Here is a 19,958-nt window from a genome sequence, read left to right as displayed (position 1 = left end):
ATGTTCCCTCTTGATCAAAGGAGCGGGCTTTGGAGGAGGAAATCTCCATGAAACCCTTGCAGAGCTCCACTCAACTCACTCCTTTGGAGGGGGGAGGCAGAATTAAGCCTTCCCTCCCTTCCCACTCATTGAAGAAACCCTGGATTCCCAATGATCCGCATGGAGCTCTTCCCCTTGACAGCAAAGCCAAGCTCCCGCTGGCCATGGCTGCCTCTGTAGAAAAATGGCTGCATTATCTTTTCTGCTTATATTCCATGGCCATATGCCTAGCTCGCCCACTCTTCTCCCAGCCTCTGTCATCTCCCCCACAACAGACTCAAGACCCACAGAGAGATTTCTGCCAGGTGGGGTAGGGTGGTGCTGCAGAAGTAGGTTACTCCTTACCTCTTCCATGTGTGATAAGGTAGATCTGTGTCCAAAGGTTCCCCTCAGCTCATGGATACTGTGGGGCATGATCCGGTCCCAAGTACATTTTCTTTTATGAGGCCAAAATATATGGAAATAATGGATGTGTCCATTTTATTTGGCATTATAGTCTCTTTGCCTTGCTGGAATAGCTCAGAATTAGTCACTTGAGGACAAAATCTCTGAGAAAACATAGCTTTAAAAGAATACCTAAAAACACAGATCTTTTTACCTGAAAAGGCATTTTTTTAAAAAAACCCAGGTGATAAACTACCCTAATCTAGGGAAGTCCATATTTTATAAAATTAATATCAGTCACTGGCTATACTCTGTTGAAATGTAGTGGCTCAGAAAATATCTAATGTTGCTACAGCTAGTATCCACTTTTTCACGGGTTTGAGGTAAGACCATAAAACTTCACTTAAGTCTGACACTAGGCAGACTGGTTGCAGCTTGAAACCTTTTTTAATATACACAAAAAAAAGGCTGAAATAGTTTGCTCAGCCACTAAGGGTCCTAATAGTACTCCCACTGAAGTCAGTGGGAGCTGTGCCATTTACTTTAACAGGAGGAGGACTGGGCCCCAAGGTTCTGATCCTGCAAATATCTATAAACATGAACTGGTTTTATTGGGACTACCTGCAGGAAAAGTGTCACTCACATGCCTAAATATTTGCAGGACTGGCCTTAAGTAAGGGAACAAAAGACTAAACAAAGTCACTAGGGTGTGATGCTTTTTTTGTACTCCTATTTTAATAATTATACTATAATAGTGTCATTTTTACATTAATGATTTTAGGCTTTGCGTTTAAAATATGTACTAAACTATGAGATTTTTAGAAAACTCAATAAAACCAATGTCTTGAATTTCAGAGAGAGATTGAGCATCCGCAGCTTCCACTGACTTCAAGGGGAGTTAGGAGTCCTCAGCCTTACCTTAATGAGAACAGTATTGCCTGATTTTTGGAAAGTGGCTCATGGTCAAGCCAACTGATTCCTTTAATAAAAATTTAATATGGAGTCCTGTGCCATGTAGAGCAGCTAACAAATGGCTTAAGGCCTAAAGATTCACTAAGAAAACAGACGACGACAGACTCTTCTGTACTATTAGAGTCCATCACTTTAGCTGTCTGAATTGTCATATGTATCAATGGCAAACATTTGAAGAAACAAGAGGGAAGGGACAATTCACATTCCCCTATATTAAAGTAACAGTAACTGTCTCGTTTATAAACGAGCAGGAATTGCATCATTAATTCATCCCAGTGTTCCTAAATCCTGCAGATACTGTGACCTCTCTTGAGGTTGGAGCAGTATATAATTTGTCTTTTTGCTTTGCAGGATTCATGCAAGTATTTCCTCCATGTGGGATCAGACTTGAGTTTTGCTTTTCAGATGGACCACCATATATTTGCCGAGGTTTGCTCAAAACTCAACAAATTCACTTGAAAAAGTTCAAAAATTTGACAAGCCTTTTTGACAAACCTTGCAGGTTTGTAATGAAACTAGGTAAGTTTCAAGTGGCAGGGTGGTTTGTTGTGAATATTTCATACAGACATAATTGGACCTGCATTTCCTGTCCTAGGCAGAATTAGATGAAGTAATGATGGAATTTCCCCCTGGGCTCTGAATATCCTGGGTTTAACATAAAATTATTACAGTGTCTTCCATTTGTGAAGCCTCTTTCACTTTATAAGGAAATATCTAGATGAATGAAATGAAAATACAGTACCGTATGTACTGACTATCATCAATTCCTGGCAAAAGTAAAAGCCTTGATTCTGATCTCAGACCATCTTTAAACCAATGTAACTTCTTTGATTTTACTGACATACACTGATATAAGTGAGATCAAACCACAGCCTGCGAGGCTAGGCAAGTGCACCAGTGCAGAGCAGCAGAAAGTAGGAACTGAATTTCTCAAGTTTTGCAACTACTATATACATATAAATCCATATTAAGGAGAACACATTATGTAAATCCTTCATTTTTCATTTTAAAAAGTCATAAAAATACAAAAGTAAAATTATTTAGGGCAGAAAGGGAGTTTGATATTTATATATTACAGCAGTTCTTCATTAGCATCGATTTTTTGACAGTTGGCTCAGCCAGGTTGGTTACGGACCCCGTGTCTTCATTGTCACTTCTTTTTCGCACTTCACTGTAAGACAGCAATGAAATAAATTACCAAGATACAGCTTGGGGAATGTATTTCTACTCAAAATATGTTACACAGAGCACTAAAAAGGAATGCACTGCCCACTGTCAGCCACTGCTTTGTAACGTAAATTCACAAACTGTCTAATAGGATAATTGTTTTTAGTTTATGAAATCAATGAAAGTATTGGGACTGAGTGAAATTCTCTACAGTTTCTGCTTTGGAATGGCAGCAATAATTCCATACAAAGTGCAAAATTAGCACAAGGAAATAAGTATAGTTATGTGAAAACTATTAATTATATAACTCCAATTTGAGGTCTAAACAATTAGTTATGTTTTCCATTCCTTTTTAGCCCATTTTTTCTTTTATTTGTACCCCTCCTCATTTCACAGCAGAGGAAAGATATATATTAAAAGTAAGAAACTATTATACAAATATAAATCTATTCTGAGAAATACAGCATATCGTTAGCCACTCTATTACAAAGATGCTTGTAATTGGTTTATCTGTACATATGATTTTCAATTTTGTACCAGTATTATTGTGTCTTGTAAAGCCTCAATTCTGCCACTCACTACTCAGACCAAGTAGTTCCACTGAAATCAGTTACTGACATCAATATGGTACCACTTAAAATGAGTAACTGTGGCAAGTCAAACCCTAAGTACAGGTAACATGGGTCTAGAAGTCTAACTTTCCCATTGAAATGTTAAGTTAGAGATGATTACTTCCAGAAAATGAGAAATATTAATCCCTGAGTAGAACCATCCTTCTCAGACCAAACTGTTAGACAGCATCTGGTGCATCTGCCATTGCTTTCAATTACAGCAAATATTAACAGATCCCTCAGAAATGAACTTTCACTAAGCCAGTGAACAGACTGGTTAAAATCATATATTCAAGGTACTGGAAAGCAGATAGGCAAGATGGGAAGAGCAGTTTGTCCCCTCACAAAATTGAACTATTGTAATCAAATGTTGCCTGAAACGTGTTTTTTCACCTGTGATTTAACATTATGTAACTGTGCTGTATGGCTTCACTAGAAATTTCTAACAGCACAATGCACTGTTGCATTCATAGCCAGGTTCCTGGAAACGAGTCATACAAGTTAACAATTAACTTTGTATTGACATTTGAATATAAATGAATGACTATACCTCTGCTACACCTGTTCTCACTGGACGTATAGGTATTTTTCCATTTTCTGACTGAACAGACAGCATTACTTCTTTCCAACAATCCAATTTTTTATTCAAGCTATTACCATTAAAAATACTGTAGCATGGAATAGACAAATATTGACCTTTCAAGTCAAAAGATTTGATTCTCCTATCAAGCTACAGAATAAAAACAAATAAATATGGTGAGCAATTGACTCCAGTTTGGAGCTCCATGTATTAAATGTAATACATATTGCTGATCCTTTAAAAATTATATATAATCATAATTAATACTAGTTTGGAAACTGTAGGAAAATTGCAATGTTTTAGTTAGAATTTATCAAGTATGTGCAAGCTTTGCTAGATGGGATTGTTTTATTTAATCCAGATTTTTGCAATTTAAGTATCTTCGGAAAAAATTTACATTCAGTAGACATCAAGGAAAATGTATGTGATTAAAATTGTCTGTAGCAAAATCATGTATAATGATACAAAACCAAACGTGTCTTCAGCGTATGAAAAAAGAATAAATGCATGTATCTCATTAGAAAGTATCATTTATCAACCAGAGACATTTTTAAAAGAATGGGATCCATATTTGAGCTCCACTTTAACATAATTTTGTCTGTAAATATGTTAATATTGTTTTCGTGTTTGTGGTGCAGATTCTTTAAAGTCTTTCTGGCCACTCAGTAGAAGACTTAAGAGAGGCAATTCTGCAACAGAAAGCTTCAAAAACAGACTCCAATGAGAAACTGCTGAGCTTGAATTAATATGCAAACGAGATACCATTAACCTGGGTTTGAATAGAGACTGGGAGTAGCTGAGTCATTACACATATTGAATCTATTTCCCCATGTTAAGTATCCTCACACCTTCTTGTCAACTATCTAAATGGGCCATCTTGATTATCACTACAAAAGTTTTTTTTCCTCCTGCTGATAATAGCTCATCTTAATTAATTAGCCTCTTAACAGTCTGTACAGCAAATTCCACCTTCTCTGTATGTGTGTATATTTATATATTTTCTTACTATATGTTCCATTCAATGCATCCGATGAAGTGGGCTGTAGCCCACAAAAGCTTATGCTCTAATAAATTTGTTAGACTCTAAGGTGCCACAAGTACTCCTGGTTTTTTTGCAGCTATAGACTAACACGGCTGCTACTCTGAAACTTATTCAAGTATGAATCCTGTTTTACATTTATTTTTAAAGGTTTTACAAGGCACACATTTTATTTAAAGTCTCGTTTTGATCTTAGTTGATTCCAGTACAACAATTTTCAATGTCAAATATCTATATTCTATAGAGATATATTTATACACAGATACACACATAATTTAAGTGTTTAGAATATAGATATTTAACACTGAAAATTGTTCTACTGGAATCAACTAAGATAAAAATGGACTCTATAAATAAAATAAAATACATGCCATGTAAAACCTTAAGAATGAATCTTGTTTTACATTTATTTATAAAGTTACTGTAATACATATTAACCAACAAAACTAATATTTGATATTAGAAACGTGACTACATACCGAGCAAGATGAAGAACTGCTTCTACAATATTAGATCCATCTTTAGCACTTGTTTCACAAAATAGTGCATTGTAAGTCTGCCAGAAGAAAATAAAAGGATCAGATACATTGTCTATTGTACAATTAGGTCTAAATGTTTACTGCAAATTATTTCCTCGGAAAATTTAAGAACTACTGAAGAGCAGATTTAACAAATTAAAGTGAACAGGATTTCTTGGTCCTTTTTATACTTTGTAGATGTTAGTTTTAATACTACAGTAACAACATTTATTTTTGGTTTTATAGCTTTTTAAACGTAAGAACTTTTAAGATATGTAACTGATTCAGGAACAAATCCTGGTCCCAAGGTCCAGCCTGAATAATCTTGTCTGCGAGGCTACAAACCAGCAACAGAAGCTTCGAAGCTGTTACTGGAGCTTACATTCTACCTATCATATTTCGAGAACCCCTAAAAGCTTGGTATTTAACTAGTACTAGCTACATCATCATCCACAGCTCTAGGCCCACACACCTTTGCACAGAGAATGGCCAAGGATTCTGCACTGTCACAGATCTAATAACTGAGCAAACTCTTGCTCCACTGCTGGCTAGCCATAAAACCCTGCCCGCGGTGGTGTGGGGAATCCCATAAAACACAGCTCCACAGCAACCAGCATGTTCAGATCCCCTGTACAAGTGCCCAGAATCTTTCTTTTGTTTTTCTATGCAACAAATAATGCCAAAACTGCTGCAGTCATGGCTAGAGAGTGGTGCAGAATTACTCTTAGGCCCAGATCCTCAAAGGTATTTAGATGTCCACATTCTACTGATTTCAAAGGGAGGTAGGCAGCTAAAACCTTAGATAATCTGGGCTTTGGAAACCAAAATACTTCAACTTCAGAACATCTATGTACAAGAGAAGCAGAAGCTAGTTTCCTCACATCCTCTCACTAATGTGCCTCACACTTGTAGTAGAGTACAAAGATGAACTCATGCTGAGTGGGCAAGATCAGTCTCATACTTAGGGTAACCAGATGTCTTGATTTTACAGGGACAGTCTCGATATTCGGGACTTTGTTTTATGTAGGTACTATTGCCCCCCATCCCGTCCTGATTTTTCATACTTGCTATCTGGTCACCCTACTCAGACTCATGAATTTCTTGACCAGTTTTCTCAGAATGTCAACCATGTGCCAGTTTGTGATGACGACACTGGACTGAGACAGCTAACTCATTTCACAAAGACTAGCAAATAGCCATTATCTGGTGACACTTTTCAACCTCAGCAAGTATGCACTAACCATTCAAGGCCAAATTCCATCTTGGTGACCATAAAATGAAAGACTCTTTGCCTCACAATTATTTTTGTGAATTATCCAGACCTCATCTTAAAGTTTTTAAGGGCAGTTAAATTTGAAACAATTAGATATACATCTTACCATGGCCAATTTTTCTCCATAGTTGATTGGTACACATTTTTGTCCTTGTTCTGAAACTGTTTGGCGAAGATCTGCCTTGTTACCCACCATCATGATTGGAATATTCTCGTGAGTTGCATCCTGTAATAAATATATAGTTTATTTACCTTTGAAAAATTCTGAATACAAAAAAAGGTCAAATATATCAGCAGGTTATTGGAGCACACATCATATTAATTACTTCACCACCAAAACACCTAAAAATAATGTAATGCTAACACAAGAAATGGTAGATAGTTAAAATATGCTGAACACCACTCATGCTGAACACTTTGCAGATAAAACAACCTACACTATGTCTTAAAATAGCCATCTTAATAGTGAGTCTATCAAGGAGTGAATGCATTTCCAACAAGAATTGTATTTGCTAGATAACTCTTATGGAAATTAACACTATGCCCATTATGGCTCAAAAAAAGACACATTAGACTTGAAAAAGGTATAGATAAGGGCAACAAAAATGATTAGGAATACAGAACTGCTTCGATCGGAGGAGAGATTAAAAAGACGGGGACTGTTCAGTTTAGAAAAGAGAAGATAAGTGGGGGATATGATAGAGGTCTATAAAATCATGAATGGTATGGAAAAAATAAATAAGGAAGTGTTATTTACCCTTTTGCATAACATCAGAACTAGGAGTCAACTGATAAAATTAATTGGCAGTGGACTTAAAACAAACATAAGGAAATATTTCTTCACATAGCGCAGAGTCTGCCTGTGGAACTCATTGCTATGGGATGTTGTGAAGGCCAAAAGTTTAACTGGGTTTAAAAAATAGATAAGTACATAGAGGACAGGTCCATCAATGGCTGTTAGCCAAGATGGTCAGGACTGTAACCCCAGGCTCCAAGGGTCCCTAAATCTCCAACTTCCAGAAGCTGGGACTGCACAACGGGACGGATCACTAGAAATTGCCCTGTTCTGTTCATTACCTCTGAAGCATCAGGCACTGGCAATTGTCAGAAGACAGGACACTGGGCTAGACAGGTAACTGGTCTGAACCAGTATGACCATTCTTATGTAATTTTATATGACACAATTACCCCTAGAAACAGGGGCTAATTCAATTTCCATGATAAAAAAAAAAAAGCATTCTTTCTAAGAGGGAAATGAAATTTAATTCTAATCACCTTCCTTTCTATTAAACACCTTTGGGCGAAGGGGGGAAGCCCTTTTTATTAAATGCAAATTAGTATTCAGGTAACACAAAAGGGTAATAATAAGATAAAGCTAGAGGGGAAAACACTGCTGTGGATTATTGGAAAGATGTTGGTTGTACAGGAAGAAACACACTGTACTGTGGCAGAGACCACAAGGAAAATTGAGCTTGCTCCTGTAAAGTATTTGAAATGGGTGAGTATTGCATTTTCAGATCAAAGGGAATTGAGATAGTCAGACAAGATGGGGGGGATAAGATGAGGGGAACAATATGAAATGGTTGATTACATGGTATTTTGTGATACCAAACACCACATTTCATCACATTTAATGGGAGCCCAGAAGCTTGTGTCAGGATTTAGTTTACTCTCTTTTGTCCTGAGAGCTGTGCATTTAACTTGCATTACTAGTGGAAACTGCATGTTGGCCAATTCTGCAACACAACCACCTTAATGTAGATTTAAAAACAAATAAAACAAGTATCCCTAAAAGGATTCCATGGTTCTGACCCATACCAGAGTTCTCCCAATGGAAATGCCCATTTCCTAATTAAAAAAGTATTAAAAATGACTACATAGTAAGTGTACTTTGCAAATTTCATACAGTTAAGTTCTTACCTCAATCATATCCACCCATTCTCGTACATTAAGAAAACTCTTTTCACATGTCACATCATACAACAGTAACACGCCATCTGCTCTTCTGAAGTATGACTTGGCAATACTTCGAAATCTTTTAGAAAAAATGATGTTTGAAACATTTTAAACACAGTTTTAGTATTACTATAATAATGAATCATTATTGTATTAGCTTAGTCTGATAATTACATGTCTCCCTCACAGCCTTCTTAAGAAAAATGTGACAAACTTGCATGCATTACTGAATTCATATAAAGGTTTCTCCAAATTATTTATGCACTTCTATAAACACTCCATTAAAACTTGCAGTATCCTATACTGCAATCAGACAACACTTCACAGTAAACAGCTATGTACATGAAGGACACCTTCTTTACACTGGAGTTTCAATGATATGGTAGCATGTTTATGTTCCTGCACGAGAGGCAAAGTTCATAAACACAGTGGGCCAAATTCATTTCTCGTATAACATCTCTGAAGTCAATAAAATGGGTGTGGAATATGAAACCAATGGATTTACAACAGGGATGACTCCCTCAAAGCTCATGCTCAAATAAACTGGTTAGTCTCTAAGGTGCCACAAGTACTCCTTTTCTTTTTGCGAATACAGACTAACACGGCTGTTACTCTAAATCCCTCAATTATAGACTCCCTCCTCCCTCTTTTCTGTAAACGTACAGCGGCCTGCTCCAAAACTAAGATTACTGACAAGGCTTTACATTGCACATTTGAGATTCTTCACATAATGATGAAGAATGAGTGGGCCAAATATATCTTTTAACTTCCTATTCCACAAAATACACTAACTTTACTCAATGCAGAAATAGATAGCATGCTCAATACAAATTCTACTGAAGTGAATGGAAAGATTATAACTGACTTCAGTGGAATTAGACCAGGCACCTTAATATACGCACAACTGTGTCAGCTAAAATGTATTGGCTCTTTGCAGTCCAGGATCTCATGAGATTTTATAGGGTTTATAAAACTACACAGATAGTTTAAAAATTCATTTATGTGAGTTCAGCAATTTGTGCAAGTTTATCATGCTTCTCTTAAAAAGACTTTGGATACTACAGAAGAGACAACTGACTGTGCTCAATGGGAATCAAGGTCAAGGACCCTAATAGGAATTTAGGTCATTGAACACCTCATAAGACTGAGCCCTTACAAATAGCAAAAGTAAGGAAGGGGACTGAAAGTAAAAATAGGAGAAATAATGTGGACAAGAAACTGTTACAATTTTTCTTACAACTAGGAAAAAAGCCAGATGCTAATACAAATTCTTCACTAAGAAACAAGTCAATTCACATCGACATCCTAATAATCTGTTGAGCATTACTAACCTCTCCTGTCCTGCTGTGTCCCATAGCTGGAGCACTGTAGGTTCTCCATCAACAACCAGCCTTTTCATTTGAAAATCAACTCCTTTAAAAAGAAAAAAAAAGTGTACAAAACTAGTCAGTGGACATAATATTGGCTTTGATTTAAGAACTACATTCATACTATTACCAACATAATTACAAATGAATAGTAGTGTAAAATATTTCAAATAATAGGCTGTAACAGCCGTTTCAAATTAGATGCCATTTAGTACATTGTAAGAGAGCTCAAAAAGTTCAGGCACCCCAAAAAAATGCTGTAACTCCTCCCCCCCATGTATTACGGTGCATAATCAATTGGTTCTTTTCGCCGGGGGGGGGGGGGAGAATTAAAATATGCTCTCATGAATTTACTCAGGAGTATTGATGCAAATTTCACATCATAAACAAAAAGCTCCACATATGTTACACTATAAAAGCCTTTTACAGAAGGACAGAAAATATTTTGTATAGTAGACCTTATTTCAGACAAGGAGCAAACAAAAACAAAACAAAAAATCAGAACACACAAACATACAAGTGATTTGATGGGCAGACAAAAAAGTCAAGCTTTGAACTTAATAGAACTACAGTAGTTCATGGATGCGATGATATAGATTGGACTGTTGAGACCTCCAAGCTTGTTAAAATCCCTCCAACTGCATTTGAATTAGAGCTATTCCAGGCTTCAAGAACACTTTGAAGACGAAGGGATGAAGACAAAATGATATGAAAAAGGATAGACACGAGGGTTAGGATCCTTAAGTGTCCCCCTTCTGCCTCTCTACTCATAAGGCTGTTTCGGATTCTGGGAGGGTTTGATACATGCAAAGACCTAGATAATAAGAGGTATTGGTAGAGAGGAAGCAGTTCCGAGTATAAGTATTGTTTGGAGAAAATAAGTTACTGTTTGGAGAAAGTAAGTAAGAGTGGGTGTGGCAAGGCTCCCCTCTCACCTGACTCATTGGAGATGAGCTGGGAGAAGGGGATTAGCATATGTGTTGCCTCCCCTGAAGGATGACACCAGAAGGAGAAAGTTTGCCTGCTGAACCCTCCTAGCATGAGGATCAAAGGACTAATTAGGGGAAGAGAGTCAGCTGGAGGAGAATCCGGCTGAGGCTCCACTGGTGACCTAAATGAGGATGTACTCCAGATGAGGGACTCCTGGCTTAAGGAGATAATCAATAACTTCTGAATTATCCAGCTCTATGGAGAAGGCTGGGGATCCTACTTTAAGGAGAGACAGAGTGACTTCTTGAAGTACACCCCGCTCCAGGAGGAGAGCTGGGGGTTCCACTCTTAAGCAGAGAGACCTGTAATTGCCTAAATTATAACCCTGCTCTAAGGCGGGAAGCTGAAGACTCCTGATTTGAGGAGGGACAGAAAGTGACAATTTAAAGTCCAGTTCCAGAAAGGGGGCTGGGAGAGCTCCTGAAGAGGAGCAAGAGACTCTTATAAGGATTCAGAGTGGGCATAAACTGGAGCAACTAACAAAGGGAGTTAAACTTTGTAGAAAAAGTCTTAATAAAAATCAGACTCCAGGACGAGGGTACGTGGTTTTGAACCAACCTAATTGACTGAAAGAATCCCAGGGGCCCTGAGTGCACTGCAACTGCAGGGCCATGAGGAGCCACATGGGGGGTAGCAATCATAGCAGGAAAGAGAAAAGATAATGGAAAATTGAAAGAGAATTTTTTTGTAAAGTCAGTTCCAGGATCCTGATACTGCAGCGCCTCCACACCGATTTTAACAGGGGGGGGGGGGGGGCTTTGTGCAGAGTGTGTTCAGGACATGTTTTATAGAGATAACTAAATGGTCCTGTTTCCCCCAACCTAATACATATTTAGGCACCCATATGCTTTAGATCTCAAATCCTTACCCAGAGTTGCACTGGTGTTTCCTCGAAATTCATTCTTGCAAAGTCTCATAAGGAAACTGGATTTCCCTACTGCTGCATCCCCAGCAAGAACTATCTTGTAAGCCTTCTCTGAATTAGGGTATTTCAGGTTACAGTCTATTGTGTCTGTCTAAAAGCAAAAAGAGCCCACCAAATCCATATTAAAAATGAAAACAAATTGCAGTATCGTTATGTATATCAAACTAAAATATAAATTTTGCTCTGGACTGGTTACCTGTGGAGAGAGGGCAGGGAGACACCTCCTTGTTGAAGCACTAGAGCTGCTTCGACTGACTGGTTGTGAGGGTTTCCAATCTTCTGCTGTACTGCTGTTGTCAGGACTATGAGCCTCTTCATCCCTGATCTCTGGAACCTGCAAGTACCAACAAATGTTATGTTACTATTTTTGTAATATCTCAATTCAGAAAAAGAATAGTGCTTTGAAGTGTTAGGTATCTTGGATTTTTTTCCCCAAAACAAATATCTTTCTCTACTCTAGTGTTCTCAAGAACAATCATTGCCAAATGCCCAGTACTCATAAACAACCCTACAACATCAATCTGGTTTCCAGATGTAATAGGAGTAAAAGATTTCAGTAAGGAAATATTCAGATTCAAAGGGATTACAAGAAACAGTGCAAAAAAATTACTTCAAAAGTTATGAAATACTTCAACTAGTTTGAGCCACCAACTCCTCAATTAAACAAAGTCACAGCAGTTGACTTTAATTGGTACCCTTAGTAGCATTCTCAACACAAAGACCAGGGACTGAAGAGTCAGGGAGACTGAGCTACTTGGGAGTCAGGAGGCCAGTATTCTATACCCAGCTCTGTCACTGCCTCACAGTAAGTCACGACATGTATCTCCATTTCAGTTTCCTCTTTAGATAAATTAAGACAACAATGCTTTCCTACGTTGTAAAGTTTTTTGAGATCTCTGCATGTAAAATGTTGTAAGCGTTAATAAATACTATTATTATTATTCTCCTCTTTCCACATCACTGTCAAGGCACATTGGCAGGATGTATTCCCTCTATTGTATCTGTTTTGTTGATAAGAGGAGGACTTTAATCTTCAGGGCTAACAATTTATCAACTTTCACAAATATTAAATTCACTTTTACAAACTTACAAAAAGATATAGGGTCATTAATGAGCCTATACAATCAGTTAAAATAGGACTGTTTTTAAACCACAGAGTGTTCCCTTAAGCATCCCACAAAAATATCCTATTAATTCTGTTTTAATGCTTATAGCCCAGGTAAAGACAATTTAGGTTCCCTGACTCATGTGAAAAGATCAATTTCACTTTACAAATAGGGGGCTAATTTTGACTCCAAACAAAAGGTATCTCTTAGAAATGCAGTAAGACTGGAGCTTACATCTGTATCAGAAGCATCACCAACAGAACTGTCCTGCATACAGTGTGGCCTTTGAAAACTTCTTTGATGTCGCCATTCCATTTCTGAATCATATTCATTTGAGTCTCTCAAGGTAGACAAACCACTGTCAAAGCAGCTTTCAGACAAGCTATCAGCATCACAGTTTATCCTTTGCAGAGGGTCACAAAGGGCTAAACACTCATCTTCATCCACATAGGAAGAACGAGATGATCTGGTGACAAAAGTGGGGGGAAATATGCTTTTTACAGGACCCAACAAAAGAAGACATTTCAGCTACACATTTTATTGCCCTTTACTGAAAGAAGGATCTCTATTTTTTTAATCTCCAATAAATGAGTTCCTTAATTTAGGCCCTTAGAAGTGAGCACCCAAACAGTTCATCTAACATACCATGGTGAGGATGTTGTAGTTATTCAAAGCCTGGCATAATGAGTTATTCTTAAATCCAAAAGGAAATGGTTGTTAAAAAAATTGAACATTGTACCAGGAACATATTAAAAACAGGGCAGTAGAGATGTTAGTGCATCCCAGGACCTGGAAGATGGTCTCGATATACTGAACCTGAATGTAAATGGATGTATCCAGGTTTTAGCTCATAATTTATTGGCCTGCAAATATCTGTGAATATGAAAAAGGAGGCAGCAGAAATCACAAGCTCAGCAACAGTAGAAGAAGCAGTGCAGAAATGTGTTCAGTTCCAGTTTTGGTTGTCCTACACATAATCTTTAGCATAACAGCAGAAACAACTGGTTTCTCGTAAGTATGGGCTTGACTCTCCCCTCCTTTCCAAGCCAATGTTCCCCTTTGATTCTCTTTCCTTTTCCAAGGCCATCTTTGTTTTGCTTTGGGTGCCATGACAGACAATAGGATACTCAAATGGCAATAGTGCTTGAAGTAAAAGTGACTCACTGTCTTTGCTTTTTAAGTTAATTTGTACAAAAAGGGGAAAGGAAACTAGAGAGAGAAATGGAGGGAGGGAGGACAACCTTCAAAAAAGGTATTACGGTCTCCAGCCCTTATCTGCATCAAGCAGGGACAGGAGCAAATAAAAGTAAAGTGGGGTGGAAAATGCCTGAAAGTAGTGTTCTATCTTATAGGAGTGGAGATGCAGGACATCACAGTTGCAGCTAATATAGCCAATGGCAGCATTGTTCCTTGTAGAGTTTTGTTGCCAGGTGATCTGAGCACTAGTGTGCAGCATGGAGATGCAGCCTTCTGTGGGGCTGGAGTTTCTATTCATTGGGATTCACAGGGTTGCCGACTCCCATATAATTCCTATGCACTACTGGCCAGCAAGGGCCATTACAGGGACTATTTTCTGTTGCAACAACTTCAGAACTGTCTATTTCCATGCTCCCAGGGTAATGAGTTTTCATTCAAATACTCATGATCTTGGTTTTGGAATACCACAGTAGTACAGTAGTACTATTTGTATTTATGCACATAGCCTATAGAAAATCACTGATATACCTGTATGAACAAAGGGTGCAAACTGTAGCAAAGTTAAGAGCATTAAGCATAAATAACCTCAGGCAGAGGACTACATTAGTCAAATTTTCAAAATCAGTAAATCACGTATTCAGTGTTGGGAATCCATACATGCTTAAGGCAACTTAATTTGAGAGACGTTATATGACCAGAGAAAAGAAAAATATATTTACTATTGCAAACGTCTTAAAAGCAACGTTAGAATCCAAACGAGCACCCAGATTTCTTAACACTGATCTAATGTTTCTTCTATGATACGAAGTGTTGAAAATGGACAAGCATTTTGGAAACAGAAGTTCATCTCTCTCTAAATACTGCTAAACCATACCTGCCAGGAATGAGTTTTACCCCTGGCACATGTACTTCTGAAGAAGTCAATTTTTCCACTTTAGATTGGAATACACTAGATTGCACAGAATAGCAGGTTTGTTTAATGCTCTCAGAGAAGGACATCTCTCAGGCCTGCTAAATAGACTTCTTCCTTCCTTCCTTCCCCTCAGAAAATTATTCCATTTAATGTGCAACTTAGTAAGGGACATCTCCTTTCAAATATACAGAGGATCCAACAAGAGGGAACCTATTTTTTCTGCGTTCAGCAGAAGGATAGTTTGTTGCAAACAGAATTTTATAGCCTGCAAACAAGTCTCCAACATGAAGACAGCAGATTCAATAACAGTATTGAATTAATGATATATTTGGATATCATTAGTGTAAAATGAAAGCCAATTTAATGTTTACAAAGGATTATCAACTCACTGCCAAAAATATATATTTAACCATATAAAGGCCCTAATATAGATCTATATGCAGTTTGAGTACCAAAGGGGGGGGGAGAAAAGGAAAAAATCTGTCATTTAAGAAAGAAAACACATTTTTCACTGCAGTTCTGGCTAACTCCAAAGAGAATGCGTCAGGCCAGTAAAATGGTATGACCTACAGCCTGATCCAAAGCCCAGTGAGGTCAATGGGAGTCTTTCTATTGATTTCAGTGGGTTTTGGATCTAGAACTTACAGCTAATAAAACAAAGTAGACAGTTAGTTGCTTTGACCATTTAATAGGTTAGCCCAAGAATTTTTGAAGCTGAAAATTAATTAAGTGATCTTATCCTCTCTAGACAACCCATTCTGCAAAGTGCTGAGCAAAAGTGCTGAGCACACTCACTTAACTGCGATTTCATTGAGAGATGAGGATCTTTAACCCCTTGAAGAACTAGGCCCTCATACACTGATAGAAGTTATTACACAGGGGACACCAGCTATACAGGTTAAAGATTTGGAAAAAACAGTGCTGTCTCTTTTAAGTACTGAAGGGACCATTTAAGAATGGTCCATATTAGAATCATGTTTTGTAAGGCTTGGTCTTGCTGAGTTTCTTGAGTTGGAACTGAGAAAAGACAGAACAGGCTGTTTAACTCTGTCATTTTGTATTAAGTATTTGGCTGTCTGAAGACATGTATAATTGTCCATCCTTATGCTATAATTTAAGTAAAAATGTACCAGGCCTACCTGTCATATCGTGGATTTTGAGGAGACTGACCACCATTACATTTGGGGCTGTTTCTAGTAATTGTATTCCCCGGAGAGATGTTTGTTAGACGCTGTAATAGATGAGCAGAAAGGTCTATAAATATCTGGTTGTACATGTGTGTTTGTCTTTTTGTACATGTGGGACTACAGCCATCACAACTATGATGCTGTATGTTATGATGTAAATCCAACCTTTTCTTTTCCTTATCCTTTAGAACAGGACTGGATGTCAACATGTATATATGTCCAACATATTACATTCAAATATGTAATGTTTGGGGTCCATAATGTCATCCTACTTCTGGAGTTATTGTCGCCTACTCAACTATCAAGCAGCAATGGGATTTCTGAGAGAGCGAAGTGGCTGGTATGTATAAAAGTGTCATTTCAGCAAATGACCTAATTCCATGAACTATAATACAGTCTTCTAGAAAAGCAGTATTCTGGGGAATGACCTACGATTTCTCTCTCATTTTGGAAGAACCACCAGTTAGAATATGTAGGTGGTCAAGATGGAGAGAGTGAAATCTCCAGTGTGATTCAAATACCCTCAGGTCATAGACATTCAGGCCCCTGGAAGACATCATACCAAATTTTAAAGGCTCAATATCTATTTTACCAAAACATGCTCACCTTTCCAGCCAGGGTCCAGCTGTGATGGGGCTAGAAGCAGTGGGCTGGAGGGAGAGAATGGAGTTCCCGGCTAGAAGCAGCTGAGACAGTATTTCACATACCCACTCTCCTTTCCTCTCTTACCCTTCCCCCTTTGCTTTCAGCATGTAAGGGCTGCTTTTCTCTTCCTTGTGTTGCAGGGTGTATGGGGGAGAGGGAGGGAGTCACATGGTACATTTGAGCCTGGACTCAGGGGGCCTGGCCCACCCACCACTGCTGGCACGGGTGGTGGGAATGATGCTGGATCCAGGTGATTGGCTCCCATTTGGTAGGGGAGAAGGGAGGAGGGTTAATACAGTTTGCTATCTAGGCAGGGGAACCATTGTGGGCTTCCTGTTTCAGCCTCACCCTTCCTAACCCATCTAGTTGCTGGATCTCTGGTGAAGCCAGGGGCTTGGCTGACAACCAGTTTTAGGGTCTGGAAGTTTTAGGGTCTTTTCTTATATGGCAAAACTGGCAAACTGCTGGGTGTTTTTTTCACCCAGAATCAGAATGTTTGATTGAGGGGAGGCGGAGGGTTATGTTACAACTATTGCAATGTTGGATGGTACCAGTGCAGTTGGTGGGTTAGAAGGAGTCCAGTGCAGGTCCCTGTAGCTCAGTGGACTGCTTAGGTGCATATCTCCTCAGCACACAGTGAGGGAGTTGCCTCTATATCTCAGCACGTAGCTCCTCTCATCTTATCTCACCTACCTCCAATGTTGAGGAGGGGAGCTGTTTGGGACTCTAGCTTCCTATCAAGATCCCTCCGCAGGCCAGACGGTATAGAGGGGGCCTGGCCTTCACAACCATCCTCAAATTTATAGTCTATTGGGGCCAGTTGACATTCCCATAAGAAAAACCCTGCAGGGTGGTTTGGGGGAGCTACTCCAGCTAGGTAAGAGTTTTAAATGAATAACATTGTGTCCACTACATTTAACCATACTGTGTCTTGCTGTTTCCCTGTCCTCATCAAACCAGACTCCTCTCAGGGGCTGTTTACATTTTGAGCTGGAGGTGCAATTCCCAGCTTGAGGAGACATGCCCACAGTAGCTTGATCAGAGCTAGCATGTTAAAACTAGAGTAGCTGCAGCGGCACAAGCAGCGTGAGAGGCTAGCCACCTCAAGCACATCCGAAGCATCTTGGACAGGTACATACTTGAGGCAGCTAACTCCTCACACTGCTACAGCTACGCTCTATTTCTAACACACTGGTTCACTCAGAGCTCACACGACTATTTCTCCTTAAGCTGGAATTTACACCTTGCAGCTCAAAGTGTAGACATACCTTCCTTCAAATTACAGCAAACAGGGAGAATCCAGAGCACAGGAACTATGAGTGGCCTCATAGAGGTGGGGCAGTGGTATATGATATATGTGTGTATAACCCCAATATTTAATAGGAATTACCTACACACACAGAGACAGTAGACAACTTCAAAATGTAGTAACACTGCACCAAAATCTGCTCTCAGTTACATGAATGTAAACCCAGAATGACCCTACTGAAGTCAATGGAGTTTTCTCCGCTTACCCTGATGTAAGAGAGAGCAGAATATGGCCCATTATATAAAACATATTAGTATAACTTATAATTTTATATTACATACCAGTGATCTGTTGCATTTGCTTAAACTGTTTTCTAGTGCACTCCTTAAACCATCATTGCTGTCATGTAGTTTTCTGTTAGCTGATCTAAGATGAAACAGGTAACAAAATTAAAGTTTTCTTGCACTCTACTGAAAAGTGTGGGTCCAGAGCCATTATTGTACTCAAAGAATAATGTGAGCATTTTCTGATGAACAACTGTCAACTGCGGATGTTTACTCTCAAGGAAACTGTGAGCTAAGACTGGGCTCATCACTGCAACTGTAGACAGGGGGTCCTTAGTTGACTGGCCAGAAGACAAGGAGTTATTACTGCTTTAAGGGCTCTCTCTGCTGAAGAAGGGAAAGTTTACCAGGACAGAGCATGAAAGAGCAGGTGGTCACTGGACCAGGTCAGGAGGGGCACTGCCCTTCCAACTGATCTGCAATGGCGGGGAAGGAAGGACTTGACACCCTGACTAATGTGTCAACAAACCAATTAAGAAACAGCAAGGAGAGTCATACCTCTACAAGAGTGTGACGAGAACGGAATTTGCCCAAACAAAGCAGTACAGATTTTTTTAGTGTAGGTGCCTCTCTTTCTTTAGAGGGAAGGGAGTTAGGGGTTCACCCATCCAACTGGGGAGTGGATATATTTTTGTCCAATATTAAGGAAGGAATTGGTAAATATCTGAGAACCCAGAGGTAGAGAGAGGCAGCCAAGCTAATTGCTGGCACCTCCATGTGGCAGATGTCCACTGTAGGTACTCATTATGAAAGGGATACAGTTATCACATCAAATGAACTGTTGCAGGGTGATTTAAGGGGATTTAGAAGGAAGCATCCCTTAAAGGAGCTGTGAAAGGAAGGCTTGGGGCTCCTATATCTGGTACAGAGGGGAACCAACCGTCTCCTTTTCCTAGCCCCCTTAGCCCTCATACAAGGGTAGAGTGGCAGGGTCTCAGCAAAAGGATGGCTGGGACTAGGTTGGGGGATTATGTGGAAATGATTAAGGGAAGAATTATGACCTGAACTGTGGAATTTAATGTTAGAAACTCCCAGTTATTTTAGATGAATAAATGTGTGGCCGAATTAAACCATATCCATTGCCTCGCGATTTTCTTCAAACGTGGCTGGACAATGTAAAAAACAGAATAGGTTATTTTAATCCTCCTGCTGGGAATTTGACTGCTTTGCAATCTTCATTGCACACTTCATTGTATTTCTTCTCTTTTGACTATTTTGTTTATCTTTATATGCAAACATATAGCTAGCCTTTGATGTACAAAGTTTTATGGTGGGAGGAATTCAGGAGGAAAAGCCCAATAACTTGGTCCACTGTGAAATCATTAAAATATTATATATTATATATATTACATTCTAAAAAAACCTACACTGAAATAATATGACTACTCGTGGTAGTAAAGTTGACCACATGTATGTTTCCAAGATCAGGGCCTAAGGATGTAAAGTCAAGACCATTAAATAGGGGCATACCTGCAAAGTTAGAAAGTTACATATAA

General features: G+C 38.8%; 1 protein-coding gene across 1 annotated transcript in view; it reads right to left on the bottom strand.

Annotated features, from left to right (window-relative positions):
• Positions 1 to 2,460: 2,460 nt before the first annotated feature.
• Positions 2,461 to 19,958, bottom strand: part of RASEF (RAS and EF-hand domain containing) — a 48,024-nt gene continuing 30,526 nt past the window's right edge. Inside the window, exons 8-17 of the mRNA XM_077816391.1 lie at positions 18,460 to 18,544; positions 16,177 to 16,268; positions 13,162 to 13,393; positions 12,018 to 12,155; positions 11,765 to 11,912; positions 9,871 to 9,952; positions 8,504 to 8,618; positions 6,690 to 6,809; positions 5,272 to 5,348; positions 2,461 to 2,566 (exon numbers count right to left, since the gene is read on the bottom strand). Of these exons, the coding sequence (XP_077672517.1) occupies positions 2,461 to 2,566; positions 5,272 to 5,348; positions 6,690 to 6,809; positions 8,504 to 8,618; positions 9,871 to 9,952; positions 11,765 to 11,912; positions 12,018 to 12,155; positions 13,162 to 13,393; positions 16,177 to 16,268; positions 18,460 to 18,544 (1,195 nt within the window). The remainder of the gene's footprint in view (positions 2,567 to 5,271; positions 5,349 to 6,689; positions 6,810 to 8,503; positions 8,619 to 9,870; positions 9,953 to 11,764; positions 11,913 to 12,017; positions 12,156 to 13,161; positions 13,394 to 16,176; positions 16,269 to 18,459; positions 18,545 to 19,958) is intronic.

Source organism: Eretmochelys imbricata, chromosome 5 (genome assembly GCF_965152235.1).
Source record: "Eretmochelys imbricata isolate rEreImb1 chromosome 5, rEreImb1.hap1, whole genome shotgun sequence".
Lineage (NCBI taxonomy): Eukaryota > Metazoa > Chordata > Testudines > Cheloniidae > Eretmochelys > Eretmochelys imbricata.
The sequence above is the reverse complement of the archived record's forward strand: the minus strand, read 5'-3'. Positions and strand labels throughout refer to the sequence as shown.